This window comes from Ochotona curzoniae, unplaced genomic scaffold, assembly GCF_017591425.1.
Source record: "Ochotona curzoniae isolate NIBS_2020 unplaced genomic scaffold, NIBS_Ocur_1.0 scaffold_3208, whole genome shotgun sequence".
In the NCBI taxonomy this organism is placed as follows: Eukaryota; Metazoa; Chordata; class Mammalia; order Lagomorpha; family Ochotonidae; genus Ochotona; species Ochotona curzoniae.
Window position 1 is genome coordinate 9,345,611 of NW_024467106.1, and position 22,241 is coordinate 9,367,851.

Here is a 22,241-nt window from a genome sequence, read left to right on the forward strand (position 1 = left end):
CCGGAGCCAGGAGCCAGGAACTTCCTCCAGGTCTCCCACATGGGTGCAGGATCCCAAAGCATTGGGCTGTCCTCGACTACCTTCCCAGGTCACAAGCAGGGAGCTGGATGGGAAGTGGAGCTGCCAGGATTAGGACCGGCGCCCACGTGAGATCTTGGCGCATTCAAGGCGAGGACTTAAGCCACTAGGCCACGCCACTGGGCCTTGCTTCTAGTTTTTGAAACAACATAGTTTTATCTTACGCAACAGTTAAAGGCATAAAGCCCCACAAAATGAAGAATTCAGCAAGCAAATAGACCCTAGCTTAGAGAGAATACAAGCAAGCCTACAAACAAGAGTTACAAGGAAAAGTGATGATTTCATCCATAGCTGTTAAATATTAATCACAGATTACTTTCATAGTATAATATTTTTCTCTTCTATTTATATATAGAGACAAAGTTTTAAGCATTTCATGTATTTAATTTTAAACACATAATGAAATTCCAGTTTTTCCTCCTTTAGCTCTCCTTCCTTTATATCTTCCTTTTAATTTTTTGTGACAATATATACATTCAATTTGCTTTTCTATCGCCACATCACTGTCTTCCTTCTGACACATATCCTCTGTTACCGGAGTGTGTGATGGACTCTGTCTTCCGGCCTCCCACACATTTCCATAATGGCCTGAGTAAGCTGTCACATTGACTAACATAACCTTGCTCAGGTTTAATCCTACAGCCAATGGAATCCTATTTCTTGCAAAGAAATATCTGGATAGGGCATCCTAGTCCTTCACAGTACAGCCTTGGTCGGCCTCAGTAGATTTATCCCCAAGACTCCCTTGACAAAAACTCACATACACCTAATAATACTAATTTTTTTACATTTTCCTGAACTTCTGATGAAGTCATGGCATTGGATAGTTTCTTCATATTATACAGGTTATATAATTGCTTTCCCTGACTTGTCTTGTCAACATCATCAATGACAAATATAGGAAAGGCACTGAATGAAAGGTGAGGAAGAGAAAGAATTTTCAATTCTGTAACATTTATTTCCTGAGGAAACTCTGTTGGCCAAAATCCTCAGTGATTGATAAAATTAATAAATTTTCATTTGGTAGACAGAAACCTAACCTCAACTGTCCATGTAGTTTCTTAGTGCAATAAGCAAGAACAATTGTTTCTTGGCCTTTTAACTAAGATTAAGTGTAATAAGCAAGTAACCAACTCGAAATTCACAGTTTACACCTACAACTTGTAGGGGGAAAAGAGAATCATCAAATATTGACTGAGAACATATTCTAATTTGAGCCCAAGACTAGGGGCCTGACATTCGGATGGGAGGATACACATCTCTGTCATAAAGAATAAGTGGAAATATCATTGAGATGAGATCTTTGCCTTGCACAAGAGCTTCTCCAGAGCCCTTTTCATGTCCCTGTTCCTTAAGCAGTAGATGAAAGGATTCAGCAATGGGGTGACCACTGTGTACATCACTGAGGCTATGGTGCCCTTGTCACGGGAGGCACTAGAGGAGGGGAAAAAATAGAGACCAATAATTGTGCCATAATACAGAGACACCACAGAGAGGTGGGAGCCACATGTGGACAAGGCTTTGCAGATCCCTTTGGCAGATGGAACTTTCAAAATGGTGGCCCCAATGCAGCCATAAGAAATCAGGATGCATATTAGCGGCAGGGTAATGACTGCCACACCCACAGTGAAGATGACCAGCTCGTTAAGGGAGGTGTCTGAGCAAGAGAGTTTGAGTAGAGCAGCCAGGTCACAGAAGAAATGGGAGATGGTGTTGTCAGCGCAAAAGGACAGCCGGGCCAGGAGAAGAGTGTGGGACAGAGCACTGGCCCAAGAAAGGATCCAGGACACAGCTACTAGGAAGGCACACAGCCCCGCTCTCAGAATGGTTGTGTACTGGAGGGGGTGACAGATGGCCACATAGCGATCATATGCCATGGCAGTGAGAAGGAAATTGTCCAGATCAGTAAAAAATATGAAAAAATACATCTGTGTTATACATCCTGCGTAGGGGATGGATCGATCCTGAGTCTGCATGTTCATTAACATCTTCGGGACAGTGACAGAAGAGAAGGCGATGTCACTGAAGGCCAAGTGGCTGAGGAAGAAGTACATGGGGGTGTGGAGGCGCGAGTCCAGCCTGATGAGCAGGACGATGAGCAGGTTCCCCAGCACCGTGGTCAGATACATGCCCAGGAACAGAGCAAAGAACACGCCCTGCTGCTCTGGGCGAATGGGGAGTCCCAGGAGATGAAACTCTGACACACTGCTGTGGTTGTCACTCCTCATCCTGTTCTTCCCTCTGCTACACAGGCAAGGGCATTGAAAAAAAAAAAAAGGAGAAACAGATGTTGACCTACAGCAGGCAGATAACAATGAGATCCTTTCTGTTTGTATGTATTCCAATGTCTGTCTGTATTGCTTTAACTCTACAAAGCAAAATTTTTAGAGTACGTAGTATTAGGAAAAGAAAGAACTTGTCAGCTGACGAGAGGTTGATTTAGAGAACAAGTTGTTTGCACTGACATTTTCAACCATATAAGGGAATGGCAACCAACCCAGCTCAAGTCATGATTTATAACTGTCTGGTTGAAAGCAGAAAGCCTCACTATGTCTTAGTAGGGGAATATTAGGTTAAAACCCTCCCAATTTCTCTGCTGTTTCTGTACTTTACAAAAAGCCTAACTGAGCTTTCAAGCTGTGACCTTTTGAATTTCTGAGGTATGACATCAAAATCCAATGCAAAGCCTAGGGAAGAAGTTTCAACACTCTATACGCAAAGGAAATTGGATCAAAGTAAGTAACCAGGTTTTCATCACGTGCAAACTAAACGATAAAAAGAAAACTCCAAACTCCTGATTCAATAGGATCTCATGGTGTCACAAAAATCCACAAACCACGGTAGAATGCTTTTATCAAGACAGGGACAACGAGGACATTCATTGTTATACCCTTTCCTCGCTTTTCAGTTTTCCCATTTTGGATTCTGGCATCTTGAATTACAGTAGCTACTAACCAACCCCAATAAAGGATATATTCAACTCCCTCCAGTCATTAAAAGTAAGTACCCTATGAATTCTGTGTCCTGAGCGGGGAAGGTGGAAGAGGAAATCTCTGAGCCTATAGCACTGTATCATTAAAAATAAAAAAAAAAAAAAATTTAGAGAAATCTGTGTCCTTTCCCAACAGCTACTGTCCTTTCTCTTTTAATTAAAAAATGTTTTTACTTACCTCCCATTGGCTGGCTTACTCCCCAGATACTAACGATATCAGGCCAAAGCTAAGGAATCAGTGCTCAGTTCAAGTCTCGCCGGTGAAAGACAGGGACCAAACTTCTTTGAGGCATCACCTGCTGCTTCCCATGGCGCACATTCATAGGAAGCTGGAGTAGGAAGTGGAGTTTGGGCTCAAGTCCAGGAGATTATGTGGGATACAGGTATCCCTTTAAAGAAGACCTTTGCTGCTGTGACAAATTCTCACCTAATTTCTTCTGTCAATAGCCACTATCTACCCAATAAAATGTTCTAGAGCCTAAAGTACCAAACCCTGTAGAAAAAGCAGAGTTTATACTTTCAGTATCTTAATTTGGAAGTTCCCTTTAGGCCAGGATCAATACCAAATGTTCACCTTCTATACATGCAAATAGTAAATAAGATGTTAGGATATCATTATGGTGGCTGTTTATAACAGAGGAAAATTTCAGAAGAGCCTTAGGCAAGGTAACAGTAGACTCAAAGTTCTTTTCTCTGAGAATGTGGAAGCTATTTCTCAACAGAAATGTAAAAGGAAAAATAAGTTATCAAAAAATGTTTAATATCACTAGTCATCAGGGCAATGAAAATCAAAGCCAACAATGAGATTTCATCTATTATCAAGCAGAAAGTAACAAACGTGGGTTGGCTCAGTGATATAGCTGACTAATACTCTGCCTGTAGTACCAACATCCCATATGAGCACGAATTCGAGCCCCAGCTCTCTCTCTGTGGCCTGGGGAGGTGTTGGAGGTTGACCCAAGTCCTTGGGCCCCTGTACTCACGTGGGAGACTGGGAAGAAGTTCCTGGCTCCCAGGCTCGGACTGGTCAAACTCTGGTTGTAGCGGCCATTGGTGGAGTGCACCTGTGGGTAGAAGATCTGTTTCTCTCTCTTTTTCTGTAATTCTGACTCTCAAATAAAATGAATACACTAAAAAAAAAATAACAAACACTGATGAGGATGTGGAGAAAGGGAAACTCATACACTGCTGATGAGAATGTAAAATTATACAACCACTATGCATAGTGAGTCTTTCAAAAATTAGAACTTGTAGTTCCACATGATTCCAGCAATCACAATAGTGCATTACATCCAAAAGACTTGCAATAATTGGATCAAAGAGATACCTGCTCCACAACAGCCAAGACATCGAACCAATCAAGATGCCTGTGGTCAGAAGGAATATAGAAAATGTGATACAAATATGAAAGGAATACTATTCAGACATTTAAAAGGATGAATCCTGACATGTGCAGCCAAGGCCATTATCCTAAGTAAGATAAGCCAGGTAGTGAAAGACAAATACAGCATGTACTAACTCATATGTGGAAGCTAAAAAACAAAAGGCAAAAAAGAAAAGACAGCAAAACGGAAGTCTAAGCACAGAATAACAGGAATAGTAATTAGCAGAGGCTGGCATGAGGAACAGAGGGAGTTTAGGCAACAGTTGCCCGATTAGAGTTAGAGCCAAGTAGGAACATTTTATTAGGAAATGTTGATAATCTGATTTGATTCGTGCACATGTATTTAAAGTATTGCTCTGTAGTCCATAAACACTTAAAATTGTTGCTAATATTTTTTAACTGTTTCTGAGCTTATTTGTATACTATTTGGTTACACCATCCTCCATTTTAAGCTTACCAAAAATCAGCCAATGTAGCAGTTCAGATTGGATCCATAATGAAGACAGATAAGAATTTCTGGCCCAGGTTCCCAATCTGTCCTTATTTACTCAAGCTTTTGGGCCCCCTTTGAGGCTATGACATTTAGAACAAGTCCTCACGTTTGTAGACTGCATATCTGATGGAGAAAAGCAGTGCAATTAGGAATTAATTCAAATCCCCACATCATCACTTCGTGAATTCTAGACAAGTGAACCAGTTTCACTGAGCCTGCTTTCTCTTGTCTGAAATGAAACTAAGGCTAAAAACCCAAGTCAAGAGAATATTGTGTTAACAAGATGGCATATGTGAAGAACAACTTCAGAGAACCAGCGCCCATTCACACTGGTATTCCCACCCTTTCTACGGTGGGACTGATGCTCTCTCACACTCCAGTAGCAGCCAAGGTCAGGTGCCACAAAGACACCACATCTCAGACAACAACTGTAAAAGCTGGCATCCAGGTAGGATCCAACCACACCTTTCCTGCTAGAGAATGATAACTACAACGTTCTATTACTTTGAACCTCTCCCTCTTGTTCCATGCTCTTTCAGTTTCCTTCAAATAAATCAATAAGCTAATTCTTTCCTAAACTTACAAACTTACCTAACCATGGGATTTATGGTTTTAATAAAATTTTCTGGATCCAATTCAGCCATGTCTCTTTTTATCTGCTAACCTCTACATAAAGAGCATTCCAAGCTTGCATCACACCACATGCAGCCTTCTGATCAATAATACCTCTGCCATTGCTTGCTGAAAACGGATTTATTTTTGCTTGATTTATTCATGCTATAGCAGGCAAAGCATAGGTCAGATAGAAGGGACCCAAATCAGCTTTCTACCATTTGTCAGTTTTGTGTCTCTGAGAAAGATATTGTGCCTCTTGGAGTCTCGACTTTTGCTCTCTAAATCTTGTAGCTTGTATATAGAATTCATCATTCATAGGAAATATCCCGTGTGAGGTAACATTGCTTCCATTAAATATGAAGCACAGAAATCTCTAGAAAACAAATTTTGAAGATTCTCTTTAATAAATCCCAGCAAATGTCATTAAGGCAGCAAATCTTTTCCAGGCAGGGGATGCAAAAGAAAAAAAAAACAACACATATTTTCAAGTGAAAGTAGCAGAGATGTCTGAAGGGGAAGGAATGATCAGAAATTCCATAGGAAGCATGGAGAAGACTAGTTGACACAGCATGTATCAGACACAGCCCACGTACCTAGACCTTGAGATCAGATGGCTCCATTCCTTACCTACCCCAAAGCTGGGGTTTAAAATGTGAGTCAGTGACTGGTAATAATTATCCCTGAGTTCAAGAAGATGGAAGGAGAAAGTACTTCAGCCAAAGGCAAGAGAAGTGATTAACGCCCTATACATACAGTTGCTACGATGAAGCATGTTTGGTCTTGCTTTATGTCCAAGTTGTTAGGCTCTCAGGAGAATGGAGTGCCTTTCAAGCTTCTCTCTATAAGATGCAGAGAGCAGATTTAACACACAACTCCTGCTGTCCCAACCCTGTCTTCGACCTCAGAGAGAAGAGTCGCGAGCCCAGAGCTTCTCCTTCTCAACCCATCAACTTGAGAAATGAGGATGTGAAGACTCTAGGGAAAGAGCCCACTGGGACAGGAGAGCAAGACCTCGACTAAAAGCATGGATTAAACCTGGATTAATTGCTGCATTTTCCTCTTACTCCCTCCAGGACAGATGCCCTCGGGTGGTGGTCCCTACATTTTGATGTTTGCAGAGTTGTCTGGGGAGCCTGTTAGAGATGCCTGTCCCAAATGCACCTCAGCAACATGCTCGTTCCTGACATTTTGGGCCATGTAATTCTGATACAACTAGTTCTAAGCACAAGCTATAGAAAGTTCCATTCTGGGTGCATGCCCTGTGGTGAAGCAGATGCAGCAGGCCACCTTAGCAGGATTTGGTTTTCCACTAGTTAGGTCATAGCCTAGAATGTGGAGAGAGATTTTTTCTGTCAAATGGAAATTCTTTTTTGGTGTGCTGCTTATAAAATAATTCCTCTTCATGACAAGAAGCCAAACGATACAGACATGAAAGTGATTGAAAAGTCAAAGTATCTCACCTTTCCATGATTCGCTTTTTGTGCTTTTAATCTGCTTTTGATTCATAAACATGCATGCTTACATAAGTGGAATTCACTCTATAGCTTTTGTTCTGTAGCAATTTATCGCCAACTTATGTTTCTATATCTATGTACATTAATATATACATATCTATATAAGTTTTTGTGTACCCTAAGACTTGTGGAAATTTAACTAGTGCTTCCATTTTGGAAGACAGTATGGGGATTCCTCAGAAATCTGAAAATAGAGGCCAGACACGGTAGCCTAGCAACTAACATCCTTGCCTTGCACTCACCGGGATCCCATATGGGTGCCAGTTCATGTCTTGGTGGTCCTGCTTCCCATCCAGCTCCCTACTTGTGGCCTGAGAAAGCAGTCAAGGATAGCCCAATGCCTTGGGACCCTGCATCTGAGTGGGAGCCCCAAAAGAAGCTCCTGGCTCGTGGCTTCACATCGGCTTAAATTTGGCCATTGCAGTCTCTGGGGGAGTGAATTAGCAAACGGAAGATCTTTCCCTCTGTTTCTCCTCCTCTCTGTATATCTGACATCCCAATAAGAAATAAATAAATCTTTTAAAAAATGAAATCTGAAAATAAATCTACTATGTGACTCAGCCATCCCATCTGGGAATTTATCAAAGGAAATGAAATCAGCATGTGAGAGAGTTATCTATATCCTCATGTTTATAGCAACGCTATTCACAATAGTGAGATGTGAAATCAACCCAGATGTCCATTCACATATGACTGAATAAAGAAAATGTGGTACATATCATGATGGAATATTACCCAGCCAAAAACATGGATGAAATCTTATATTTTGCTACAAAATTGATGTAACTGGAAAATATTGTTTAGAGAAGTAAGTCGGTCCAAGAAAGACAAATAGCCCATGTTTTCTCTGATATGTGGTTTATAGAACGCCAACAAAAAAGTATAAGAACAAAAAATTTTAAGTTTCAAACAACTGCCTAGTGAATTAACACAAAAACTCATTGTAAAACTTTATTCCATGAAATACTACACAGCCATGAAAAGAATGAAATTCTACCATTTACAACAAAATGATCCCAACTACAGACCATTATGCTCAGTGAAGTAAGCCAATTCCCAAAGGACAAATAAATGCTCTCTCTGAGCATTTTCATTTTGCATCATTCATGCAAAATATAAAACAATGGATAGGTGAACAAGTACACACATAGATTCTCATAGATGAACTGTATATGGAAGATTAGCATACTAGGAAGTGAAGGCACATGACAGTAGACATCTCCCCTGCTGAATAAAAGGACTCCCAGTGAAACAGTTAAGTACACCTAGACAACCTGATACTAGATTTTTATCAGTGTCTATACCTACAATCCCATGATGTACTTAAAAAGCTAAAATACTAAACTTGTAAATGTTACTAAAGGAGTGTAATACGCAGGGAAAACAGAGTGAGAAAGGGGAGGGCAAGAGAAAATCCCCATTCCTACAAAAATGTAGCTTAGAAAAACATAAAAAATGATTTTAAAAAAAAAACTTTATTAAAGACTACAGAGCCTTTGCATCATTTCTGTGGTTTATCAATTATACTCTGAAAGTATCGATTTTAATGGGCTCCTTTCTCTTGGTTCCCCAATATTTGCAAAGAGAGGAATGCAATTGTAAAACTACAGGAACAATAGAAGTTTGGATTGAACCCCAAAAAGGATGGCAATAGTATCAGGTTCTAGCTTAGATCAAGATTATGGAATTAAATTAGATACTAACATAGGAAAGCTGCAATTGCAATATTTCACATAGTCATCAAAGATCAAAGTCTTTCAGAATGATTTGATTTCCATCTCAAATCTCAAACTTTAGTTTGATTAATCAAGGTCAAGTTTCAACTCCACACATATTTGAATGACATTTTTAAATCAAAGTTTCAATAGTGATACAATTTTTGCTAAATTTTTTTTTGTAGGTGTCCCATGTATAGGATAACAGGAAATGATGAGTTAAGACATCAACCTAGCTTTCAGAGCTGCTGGTTAAATGCTTATTAGTCTTAGGTTTATTTTTAAAAATTGAGTCAATATACTGCATTTTGTGGAAGGCAGAGGCATAAATGGGGTGGGGGCTATAAAGGCTGGAGAGACTGGAGTAAAAATTCAAGGTTGTGATAGCAGTAATATGGGCTGGATTTAATACCAATACTGTCCAGTGGCTGTGTCAAGAAACAGTGAAGCTTTGCTTTGCAGTTTCTGCTAGGGAAGTAGATTCTTGGTGGATGCTCAGAGTCTGCACTCTGATTTAGTTGTAAAGCCCCAGAGGCCTGCATGAAGCCTGCTTCATTAACAGCTGAATATGGCTGAGTTCTGTTGCGCTGTATCACCCATCTAGTGAAGGTAAAGGGCAAGACCCTGAGACTGTCTTAATTTGCTACAGACCTCTCCCATTGTGACTTAACATTTTACAGGCAAGAGGAAGGCAACTGTGGCAAGTGTGTAGTTATAAATGTCAACAGACTTACAAAAACACTAACAAAACCCACTTCATCATCCGGGAGAAAATAAAAGAATAATAGTCAGTCATAGGTCACTTCATCTGGGAGACCATGTTCTGGGAAATGTGCTGTTGGGCAATCTTGTCTTTGTATGAACATAAAAAGAGGATGCTTACACAACCCTGGTCAGTCACTCAGTGTGACCTCTGACACAATCAAGAGACACGGTAAATGTGAAGCAATGAGGCTGAGGCTGGCACAGTGGTGAAACATACTTTCATAAGTAGGAGGAGTGTGCCCTAAAAATAACAAAACAAACTATAGCACAGGAAATATACAAACTAATAGCGGAGTTGTTTATCATTGTTACCAAGTATTCAACAGCATGTATAATTGTATCACTGTACTTTTAAGTGACTGGCAACATATTGGATCTGGTTACAGCAGCATTACCACAAATACACTTTCAAAGCGCTGTGAGCATCATGACACCTGCAATGTCACTATGCAATAGGAATTTCTCAGCTCTGATGGGAAGTTACAGAAGCACCATCACACACACACACGGTCTTCCATGGACAGAAACATCACTAAGCTGTGCATGATTATAGGGAACTCTTCAGATTCTAGATCATGTTAAAACTTGGAATAAGTCTCCAAAATTTTTTTTTCAGATAAAAGTTAACCTGACCCCATATATTATTATGTTACTGGTGTCCCTCAATTTGACAAAAAAAAAATTAATTTAGCACTTTACTGATCAAAGGCAATTTAGAAGGACAGCATGGTTAAAAAGAGAATGAAATTCTGGCCAACAAGTCTTCATGCCTGTATACTTCACATGCCATCATTCTTAAGGTTCTGGGGCACAAAAAGCTTTGAGACACATTTGAGTAGAAAATCAAATACGTGCAATCAATCAAAAATGAGGTTCTGATTTCTTAAAAAGTCAATGCCTTGTGAGAAAAAATGTTGCCCTGCTGAAGAGTTTCTTAGGCATTTATTTTACGTCCTTATTACTAAGGCTGTGGCCAAAGAGGCTCAACATGAATGTGGCCATTGTATGCCTGGTAGCCACAATGATGTCTTTTCCATGAAATTGCTTACTGTTGGAAAAGGGGTGAGTTAAATAAGCACAGTACTCTCTAATTCCATTGTGTCTTTTAGACTTTCATGAACTCTTACCTAATGACCATGACCACATTCTCACTAGTCTTTTGGCTTCCAGTTTTGCATCCCACCACTTTTTCTCTGTCCAGCCAATTTGCTCCCCGAACACACCAAATACGTGCCCATTCCTTCTAATACTGTTACTCTTCTAATGAAATCTTTCTGAAATGCATGCATCAGATTTTTTTCAGGACTACAACAAAAATATCTGAAACAGGATGCTTTCTCAAGAAAAGATATTTATTTTTGGCTTATAACTCTAAAAGGACCATACCACATGGTGCACAATTTTGCAAAGCTCAGGTTGTGTTTCCATAGCGTAATACTCTATTTTGGATTTCCTTGAAGCTGGGGCCGTTATTGAATGATAATGGTGAACAATTTCACATGGCCTTGTCTGATTATCTTCAGAGTCTTCTTGTACTTCAACATGCATTTTTCAGTTCCCACGACAAGTCAGAACCCTAAGCTGATTGGCTCCAATGACTTCCTCGTCTTTTCTGCCCTTATTTTCCTCTAACAGGTGCAGGACTACTTAGACTAAGCGTAGCCATCAAAATCACCAAGCAGCAAAACAGGTTCTCACACTTGTTCCCATGGTAAAAGAATAGTTTTCGACTCCTGAGTACCTACAGTTATTGCATACCACAAATGAGACAGAGATCCCTGTGTATACTCGGTTGGTTCTGTAGGGAAAAAAATTCCCTATTCCTGAATCCATGTTTTTGTTAAGAAGAGTTAACTGTAACACTGCTCTTAACTTCAAATTGAGTAAAATGTCCATAAGCTACAGAACCCACTGTTGTCGGAGACATGACAGTTCAGTGGAGTGGGGCTTTAGATTTGTGTTTGAATCCTCATTTAGCCATTTTCTTTTGAACTGCTCTCATCAGCTCAATAAAATGGCAACATATCACCCTCCTCCACAATGACTGTAATGGTTAAGTCAGCTCATGGATGTGGAAAATTTTTGCAAATAAGAGAAGAAATGATGAAAGTTCTTATTTATATTCTCAGAGGAATTGACTATCTTCAGTATTCAGCAAAGGGACATCTCCACTGGGGATGTAAGCGAAGTGGGATAATTAGTCCCTATTGTCTCTCACTAGCAGCTTCTGCACAGTCTCTAGGGTTCTGAAGCTGGCTAGTAAGGAGGGACACCTTGTCCCTGTGTTGGAGCTGGTGGAGAGTGCGTCTCTCCCCGGCTTACTTCCCTGACCAAACTCCAAGACATTGGAGGGAAGATGAATAATTAGCTTCTACCATGAAGATAACAGAACTTATCATTCATTAAGATAGGTAAGAGCGGTGCTTATAGACTCCATTCAGCACTGTGTGTGTGTTTGTGTGTGTGTGTGTGTGTGTGTGTGTGTGTGTGCACGTGCATGCTCACCTATGCATGCACATGCTTGCAAATGTGCTGATGGCTTCAAATCTTGAACATAAGTGCATTTATGCCAAGCACAGTTTGTATAAATTTTATACCACCTCAAGTTACATAGACACAATAGTTGTAATTGGTGGTTATATTTTCTTCTCTAAGGAAATATTATCCTTATTACAGTTTTGCCAAATACGTACACTGCACTCCAGTTATGGACACATCCTTCCAGGTTAAAGACATTTTCTTTGCAAAGAGCTTTTTAAATGCTTGCCTCTAATTCTCTGAGATGTCCTTCCAAAATCTTATCATGAGAGATTTTTCATAGTTTATTTTCTTAGCTACAGAATATGACTTCCAACGGATGTGCACCGTAGCGGCCTTAGTCTTTCCCTTATTGCTGGGAACCAGGTAGTCCGTCAGAAATACAGGTTGGGGTCTTCAAGGCTTTTGCTCTGCAGCCCTGAGAAATTCACTTACAGGCAGCTATCTATGAACTCAGAAGCTGCTATCCTAATTTCTCATTTACCTTCAATCATTTCATTGGATATTTTAAATCAAATATCTATACAAAGTCTTTGGAAGTTTACAGAGTCCATCTTATCTTTAATGAGGTGTGCATACCCAAGTACCTTCCTCAGACCGTTCACTGCTATAGACAATACAGCACAATGGACTTGAAATCAGGCAAACTTGGAACTGAATCAGCTGCTTTCACTCTAATGATATATGACTTTAGGTGATTAACTTATACTCTCTATGTTCTTGTTACCAGTTGGTTAAAGAATGATGATTTTGTGGTCTTCCAAAGACTGATTTGGTACAAATTGTGCTTCATATCAGTTGGTCTGTATTATTCATACAATAGATACATGAATAACAAATGATGCTATTTTAATTTTATTATCAATGTTACTGATATTGTCTCCTAAATAAAAAAATATATAAAAACAAATATTCTCATTCCTCCTTAAATTCTCTGGTTATTTCCTGAAATTAATTGAGAGCTTTTAATAAAGTGGGAAGAATATAGCCTTTAGAGCAAGTTAGACCTGGGATCAAATCCCAGGTTCAGCATGTATAGCACCAGCACATCGACCAAGTTGCGTTCTCGGTTGCCAATATTCTCTCCAAAAGGAGAACCAAATACACCTGTTGAAAAGCTGTGGGAACAGTAACCCTACTATGTGGTGAAAACAAAGGTTTATCTCAGACTTTATTGACAGTGCGACCCTTCCTACTGCCCAATCATAAATTGAGAAGGCGGTGTGTATGTTCCCAGTAGCTGCAGCCTGTTGCTTCATTCCACCTCCAATCCCAACCTTCTGTATTCTCACTTCATTGGAGGCAGCCAGAGCGCTTGTTCTGCCACCCAGACTGGAGCCCCTCAGGGGACGGTGCTCAGTCTTTTCTTCTCAGTGAGAGTATGGTTGTAGGGCTCTCTCTCTCAGGAATGTTTACCTTGAAACCTAACTTAAGGTTGGAAATTTAAAGTCTTTTTCTCTTGATGAAAGAAACTCAGATATCGGCATCTCTTTGAGTATGGTGCTTTAGTTAGGGATATGGAACATTCAGTATTGTTCTGGAAAATACACAAGGTGCAATTTGTCATGACCCCTGGCAGGGAAAATTGATCTAGACCATGTGAAGAATCTCAAGAAATGTAGCGAAAGAGTTTGGTCATTCGTATTCCATAATTTATGAAGATCCTAGGGTTAGACTTGCATCCAATATTTTCGAATCTGTACAGAAAGTCATCATCCTCTGATATTAAATAGCAAACCATCTTTCACTTGTTCTGAGAGATCTAACAGCAAATTCCCACAGATACTCTGCTTCTGCTGTCAGCTGTCCTGTGGGGAGTCACTTGGCTACTTCGTGCAGCCACTGCAAGTTATTTTTCCACAAAATTTGTCATGGGCTAAATTGGTTCATAACCATTCTCTCTGCTCAGCTTGGGTTGTGGGGAAACCAGGCTTGCCACTACCCAGTTGCCTTTGAATCCAGTGGCCAGAGTAATGGTGAGATGTTGGGACATCATTCTCTTGCTCCCACTTATTATCCCCTTACTTGATAGTATATGGCTAGATCTGAACAGTGCAGAAGCCATGTTGTCTCTTCTTCAAATAGGAGAGAATTACTAAAGCATGCATTCCATGCCTTGTTGCAGAACTTTATGTAAACAATCCCTTTAGGTTTGACTAGCTGACCGAGAGGCGGACAGTTGGTCTTCATCATAGGTTTTGGGATTAATAACTTGCCCACTGGCTATATCAATTGGGTGAAGTACCTTCATGGAACTTTAATGATTAAAAAGTATCTTAACTGTTAGTGGGAAAGAAAAGCAATAATGGAAACTTACACTCACAGGAGGATGTAGAGGGAAGCACATTGCTCTCTTTACAGTGATTATTTCAAGAAGTTATTCTTCTACAGATGCAAGTATTTCTTCAGATGTTCGGTGCCCTGATTAAGCTCATGGATCTAGCCATTTGTCCTGATTTTAACATCCTATTTCATAGTGAGCACATCTCATGCTCCATACCTCACTCTTCTCAAAACAACAGCATTTTAGTGCTGAATATCATCTTACAAGTGCTTTTTCTTCTCCATTTAAACAAATTTTTTTAGGATTTTTTCTGTTTCCAAAATAAATAATTAGAAATAGGACCCTATGTGCTCACCACTGAGACTTACCAACTATGAGAGTATTTTCAAAAATCTGACGGAGAAGTTCTATGCTCTCTTATTTTCATTCTTCCCGGAGCTTTTTGAAGTACCCTCAGGTTGTCACATTGACACAGTTATTTCTGACCTAGTAAGTTACCAAGGCAGCCAACTCCAGACCCTGCCTATCCTGTTGTCCCGCCTCCTCCTGAATATTTTAACATACTTTTATGTCTAACACAGATACTCTTATGTGTCCATAGATAATAAAACGGTATTCTTCAGTATCTTTATGAATGTATCATCTCATACGAATAATTTTATATCTGTTTTGTTCAAAATTAATCTTTAAAGATATATTCATGGAAACATGGTATCGAGTTCATTGCCCTTTGCTGATGGATAGTGTTGTGTAACAGATACTCATTTGTGCATTCCTTGGCTACAGTAGTCTTGGAGTTCTTAGCTACTACTGACGTGTTTCTTTGTAAAGAGGAGTGGGTGTTTTCCTAGACAGGTGTGGAGAGACATTTAGTACATCAAGAAAAACAGAAACGTTTACATTTTAAAGATATATTCAGTGGTATTTCACTGTTTCTTTAGTTTATGTTTCATTTGTCATTTAAATCAGATCCTTTTAAAATGTGCTTATCAGCCATTTGGACTTCGTTTTGCACAAATTTCTAGTTCATGTGGCTTGCCATTTTTTAATTGATAGCTTTATCTTTTCCTTAGCAATTAATATGTATTCTGCACACTGATGTTTAGTTGATTTGTGATATTGCAGATTGTTCCCATTTGTAGCCTACCTCTCTTAGCATTATGGCTTTTTTGCGGTGGTAGTTGTAATACAGAAACTTTACCTTAATATAATTCCACTCAGTTTTCATTTACATTATTTTAGTGACAGATAGTTAAGAAACATATTACTAAAGCCAAAATTGTCGCATAGCAGATAAAATAATCTGAAATGTGAATTGAACACTGGTCCAGGTCCTGTCTAACTAATGTGCCTGGAAAAGCAGTGGAAGATGGTCCGTGTGCTGGGGCCCCTGCACCCATGTGGGAGGCCTGGAAGAACCTCCTGGTGCCCGGCCTTGGCCTGGCCCAACTCCAGCTGTTGCAGCCATTTGGAGACTGAATCAGCTGACGGAAGGTTCTCTCTCTCTTATTGCTTTTTAAATAAATAGATAAATCTTTTTTTAAAATGCTCTAAAGTCATAAATATCAACTAATATTTTTATTCTAATGGTGCTAATTTTGCTTCTCATACTAAGGCCATTAGTTGATCTGGCACCTGTATGCTGTAGTACGAGGTAGGTATAAAACGCTTTTCTGCTGGGGGTTGCACCCTTAGCTAACTCCCTTAGCACCACTCATCCTTTGTTTCACTGACTTACAGGACCTCTCTGTCAATGCCAAACACTCAGTATAACCCTGTTCCTAGGCACTTTATTGTCCTCCACTGCTTCATCTACTTAACCTTTGATAGATATATAAGTATTTCTTGTACATCTTGGAGCTTCATAATAAGCATGGATATGTTATAGTCAAGTCCTATCTTCTTAAACATATTTGAAATTTTTCAAAATATCTTCATATTGATTTGAGATAGGAAATAGATCAATTGCAAACTATTGAAATGCCAGTGTAAAGATTAGAATTCCTTTTAAAATTACTTTCTGGCTTTTAGATTGTAGTTCTTTGGTTGTAATATCATGTAACAATTAGTATTATTAGAACTAAGTCCAATTCTTGGTTTAAGCATAGTGTAAGTTTTTTTTATGAAGTTGTCATAAAGCATTTCTTTGGATGTGGCATTTATTATTTGATCAATAAATTTACATTGTATATATACTTTCTATAAGATTCTGAAACTGTAACAAAGGAGCAATTAGAAACAATTATGAAATATGTAGATAGGTAGGGGATACAGAGTTAAACAGCTCGTTCACACAAAATGATGAAAGGCAATAAGATTTGGCCATTAAGCGATGACTTCATAGAGAAAAGAAGATTTCCATGCACAATGAATACCATTCGTTCCTTGTCATTCATGACAATATGGATGAAACTGGAGGTCATTATGGTAAGTAAAACAAGCTAAGCACAAAAACACAAGGAACCTATGATGTTACACATCACAAATCTCATAAAATTGACCGTTGAACGGTGGTTACAAGCAATTGGGGAGAATATCAAGAGGGATAGACAAGGAAAGATTATTTTTCTTTGTCAATCATGTAATTTGGTAATACGTCCAAGGAAATGAGTCTGTTAAAAGTCCTTATGGTACTTTCATTTAGTTTAGAGAGTTGAAGAGAACATAAGTTAACTCATATAGCTTCTATATTCTGTTACCCATTTTAATTTGAATCTGGATGTGACCGGATGCATCAGGTCTTTAGACACATGACAATTTCATGAGTTCACCTCGAAGCTTGATGCTTGTACATAAATTCACAATACGCTTTCAATGTGGCATTGCTAACCACATTCATCTCTCATTTATGGTTTGCCACTTCCTGAACGTTTTCCCTGTGTTCCGTTTCGTTGTTGTTGTTGTTCCTCTTTTTACTTATATAAAGGGAACAAGTTTCATATTTCATACATACAGTTTCCAGAACATGGTAATACTTCTCACTCTACCCTCTGTTGCTCCCTCACGCCCTTTCTCCCACTCTCTCACCTCTGTCTTCCTTCTTTTCCTGTTTTCATTTGAATTTTTATATTCACACTTTGACACACTTTCAATTGACTTTATGATCACAAGCTTAACCCTCCACAGAATAATGAATTCAACATGTAGGTAAGTAGAAAGATCACTGAGGAACTTTATCTAGTGGATACATACAGTTAGATACAAGTAAGAAGTCCTGACAGTCTATTGCACGCATAATGATCAGGTGCTACATATTTTCCTTTTAACAAAAAGCTAGAATTAAAGATTTTGAATGTTTTTACTATGAAGGAGTGCTAAATATCTGCGTATTTAGATATATTTACCCTTATTGGCCATTGCACATGTGAACATGCATTAAAATATCACATGGTACCACAACACGTGGATAATTCTTGTGTTTCAGAAAAATAAGTTATCTCTTTGCTTCTGCAGAACAAACTCTAGAGTCAAACACTTGAATCCTTCCCATTCTTTCCACTGTGAAACTGCTCCGGTGATCACATCTTGAGAGTAGAGTTGGTACAAGTATCTGCTGATCTCAGATATCTAAGACTAATGATCAGCTGCCACAATAAGCTACTAGAATAATGTGCAAGGAAAGCATTTAATAAACATTTACTGTTATTATTGTCATTTACAGAAATTTGCACCGATTGAAAAGTGGATATATATATATATATATATATATATCCTAAATAAATAAATATATATCCTAAATATATATATATATATCTCCTAAATCTGTGATTTTTTTTTCCGGATCACATATGCAGTGAAATATATGGCAAATGTGAGAAAATATGGATGAAGACACTGAGTAAGTCTAAAGAATATCTCTGTTGTCTTACAGCATAATCGTCGTGGCTTATCCTGAAACATTCTGCATCTTCCCTTCAACTCTCCCCACCAGTTCCCTCCATCTGGTTCACAAGCATGAGGCCTGAAAACCAGAGCAAGGTGTTTGAATTCCTCCTGCAGGGGCTCCCCGTTCGCCCAGAGCAGCAGGGCGTGTTCTTTGCTCTGTTCCTGGGCATGTACCTGACCACGGTGCTGGGGAACCTGCTCATCGTCCTGCTCATCAGGCTGGACTCGCGCCTCCACACCCCCATGTACTTCTTCCTCAGCCACTTGGCCTTCAGTGACATCGCCTTCTCTTCTGTCACTGTCCCGAAGATGCTGCTGAACATGCAGACCCACCATCTCTCCATCCCCTATAAGGGGTGCATCTCACAGACATATTTTTTCATATTCTTTGCTGACTTGGATAGTTTCCTTATCACTTCCATGGCCTATGACAGATACGTGGCCATCTGTCATCCTCTGCATTATACAGCCATTATGAGGCAGAGCCTTTGTATCACACTGGTAGCTGGGTCCTGGGTCATTGCTTATGCATGTGCTCTTTTGCATACCCTCCTGCTGGCCCAGCTTTCCTTCTGTGTTGACCATGTCATCCCCCACTTCTTCTGTGACCTTGGAGTGCTGCTCAAGTTGTCTTGCTCAGACACCTCCCTCAACCAACTGGTCATCCTCACTGCAGGACTGACAGCCATTATGCTTCCATTCCTATGCATTCTGCTTTCTTATGTTCGTATTGGGATCACCATCCTCCGGGTGCCCTCTACCAAGGGCATCTGTAAAGCCTTGTCCACCTGTGGATCCCACCTCTCAGTGGTGACTCTCTATTATGGCACAATTATTGGTCTCTATTTTGTTCCCTCATCTGGCAACACCAATGACAACAACATATTGGCTTCAGTGATATACACAGTTGTCACACCCATGTTGAACCCCTTTATTTATAGCCTGAGAAATAAAGACATGAAAGGAGCTTTCAGAAAACTCTGGAGAAATAAGGCCCATCCTTCCAAATGATACTTAGCTTTCTGTTACAATGTCCGCATCATCCTATTTTTTCCTTCAATATCATTACTGTAAATTATTGAAATATCGCTCGTTTGTCTTCTTTCTGCAAGTGTCATGCTGAAATGACTTTCTGACATTATCTTGTACTTGCTCCTGGGTCTAGTAAAGTGGGGTTTTTGTAATATATAATTTATTTGAGAGACAGACAGTTCTTCCTTAAGCTGGTTCGGCCCCTGCCCTCCCAATATCTCAATAGACAGGACAGGGATATATCAAGCCAGAAGCCAGAAACGAAATCTAGGTAGGTGGCAGGAACTCATCACCTGTTGCCACCAAAACTATACACTTGCAGGAAGTTGGAATCAGAAACAGAGACTGGACTCGAATCCAGGCACTTTCATGTGCAATGCAGGTGTCTCAACCAATGTCTTCATCACTAGGTCAAACGCACACAAGGTCATTTTACAGGACTTCATTTGCTCTTTTCTTGGACAATGAGATTAGAAAACACTTTGCTAGCTCCTAGGGGGCTAGCCCTAACCGAAATTTAAATTCATTTGGCCTTTCATGCACTGTTTCTAAAGAACTTTCCATTTTCGTGAAGCTATGGCTTCTCCTTCACTCCCACACTCAGACATCCAGGGACCTAGAACCCTTTTGGAACTTTTAGGGAGAACTGCTAAGCGTTACTCTACTTTGATAATAATTGGCACACTGCTTTTCACCCTTCAGGTGAGCACCCAAGCAAATACAGACATTTAGTGGCAATTTTTTCACATGCTATCTAATTACCATTCTCTAAGTTACCAGATATTTGGATTGTTTCAAAGGCTTTTTTAAAAATGAGAAAGTTTCCAGTTAATAACACTGCATGTACACTTGAAAAAGAACTGCTATGGAAGAACACACTGGCTGTGTGTGATAATGAATAAAGACAACTCTCAGGTGTTTGGACTAATAAAAAGCTTATTTATTGCTTAAATATAAATATATGCAGCTATATATTCCTACAATAAAACCTCCAGAAACTCTCTCGTACATAACCCTTATTGAACACAAAACCCTGTTTTTCAAAACAAATCCCCAGGACTGGAAATTCTAAAATCACAAGATAGATATAATTTAATTTTAGTTGCCATCTCGGGTATTATTAGATCATGTAATGAATCTGTGATTACTGGCAAATAGGGTAGTGACACATATTTTTTAAATAGAAGTATGCTACAGATATCATATAAATGTATAAGAATTCTGACATCTGTAAGTGTCAAATAAATTATGCGAGTGGCATTACAGAGAGGTAGAGAAAGAATAAATTATTGAAATTCATTTGAAATACTTTATTACTAATAAATTGAAAATTTTATGTCTATTTTGCACTATGTTAAAAATTAATAAACTCCATATATTTCAAGAACTTTCAGGACTACAAGCAAAGTGTTTAAATTCAGGCAAAAGGAGGCTGGCACCTCAGCATAGTAGGATAAGCCTTCCCCTCCAGCACCAGCATCCCATGTAAGCGCCAGCCTGAGTTCTGGTTGTTCCACTTCCAACTGGTTCCCTGCTAATGGCCTAGAAAGGCAATGAAGGTAGCAGATCCAGAAGAAGCTCTTGCTCCTAGATTTGGACCAGCCCAGCTTCAATCATTGTGGTCATTTTGGGAGTGAATCAGCGGAGAGGATTCTCTCTGTCGCTCCTTCTCTATAACTCTGCCTTTAGAATAAAAATAAATGAATCTTTTAAACTTAATTAATTAATTAAGATTCTAGCTAAAAATGTGGCATTCTAGAGATCAGCATTATGGTAAAGCTATCTGTGATACCAGCATCCCACATGGGTACTGGGTAGTGTCCTAGATGCTCCACTTCCAACCCAGATCCCTGTTAATGATCCCAGTGTTTGGGCCCCTGCCACCCAATAGAAGACCCACAAGTTTTTAGTTTCTAGTTTTGGGCTGGGCCAACCCCGGCACTGCAACCTCCTAGGCTCTCTCTCTCTCCCTCTCTCTCTCTCACACACACACACACACCATAAAATAAGTAAACAATTCTTTCCCAAAAAAAAAAAAAACCACATAGAACTTAAATAGCAAAATGTTCAACTGGCGATAAGTCCAGCCTTGTGGAGGCGCAAGTCCAGCCTGATGAGCAGGTTCCCCAGCACCGTGGTCAGGTGCATGCCTAGGAACAGGACATAGTGCACGCCTTTGTCCTCTGGCCATATGAGGAGCGCCAGGAGGAGGAATTCAAACATGCTACTCTGATTATCCATCGTCATGCTCTTCTGCCACTGCTGCTTTGTTGGAAATGAAGAAATGTACTTGAAAAGAAGGAAATGGCGAATCATTATAACACAAAGAAAGCATAATTTTGAATTAGTCAATGATTTATTTAAATGTCTCAGGCTTTTTACTCCTCCAGTGGGCCAGTGATGATCCAGCATACAGATGCTTACTGGTCTACCTAGAGACCAACACAGATTTTTAGAGGAACCCTAAGGTATTCTAATAATTTTCAGATCAATTCAGGTTCAAATTTGTGGAAGCCGGTAGTTCATGATGGAAATAGGAGTTTAAGACATTTGAATGCAAGATGAGGTCAACAACTGGTCAGTAGAAAACCTAACACAGAATCTCTAAGTCTGTTATACCCTCTTCGTCTCTGTGCTGCTGAGACATGCTTTGGCTAACGCTCTGTTTCTTTTCAATTGTACCAAGATAGGAGGATTCAGCAGGCTGCTTTGATCTTCTAGGCTATTAGGATCTGGAAACTGGAAACGCACCAATCCTCGCATATCAAGGCAATGGTTTTCAGGTTATGAATCTGTGTCAGTAACTCAGTCTCTAGTGACATTCTTTGTAAGACAGCCATCGGTTTTTCCTTTAGGAAAAATTGTTGCCACTCAAATGTTCAGTCTGCGTCATCCATGGAATATGGGGTCATGGAAGAACATCGTGGGAAATAGAGGAAAATTTTC

The 22,241-nt window shown here is 39.5% G+C and overlaps 2 protein-coding genes across 2 annotated transcripts in view; one reads left to right on the forward strand and one right to left on the reverse strand.

The window, feature by feature from the left end:
• Window positions 1-1,364: 1,364 nt before the first annotated feature.
• The window catches only part of LOC121144568 (olfactory receptor 1J4-like), a 37,456-nt gene continuing 16,579 nt past the window's right edge, over window positions 1,365-22,241 (reverse strand). Inside the window, exon 2 of the mRNA XM_040962845.1 lies at window positions 1,365-2,307. Coding sequence (XP_040818779.1) covers window positions 1,365-2,307 — 943 coding nt within the window. The remainder of the gene's footprint in view (window positions 2,308-22,241) is intronic.
• On the forward strand, window positions 18,209-19,274 carry LOC121172512 (olfactory receptor 1J1-like). The gene has a single exon (XM_041004567.1). It carries the CDS (start codon window positions 18,333-18,335, stop codon window positions 19,272-19,274), a length of 942 nt encoding a protein of 313 aa, XP_040860501.1. The 5' UTR covers window positions 18,209-18,332.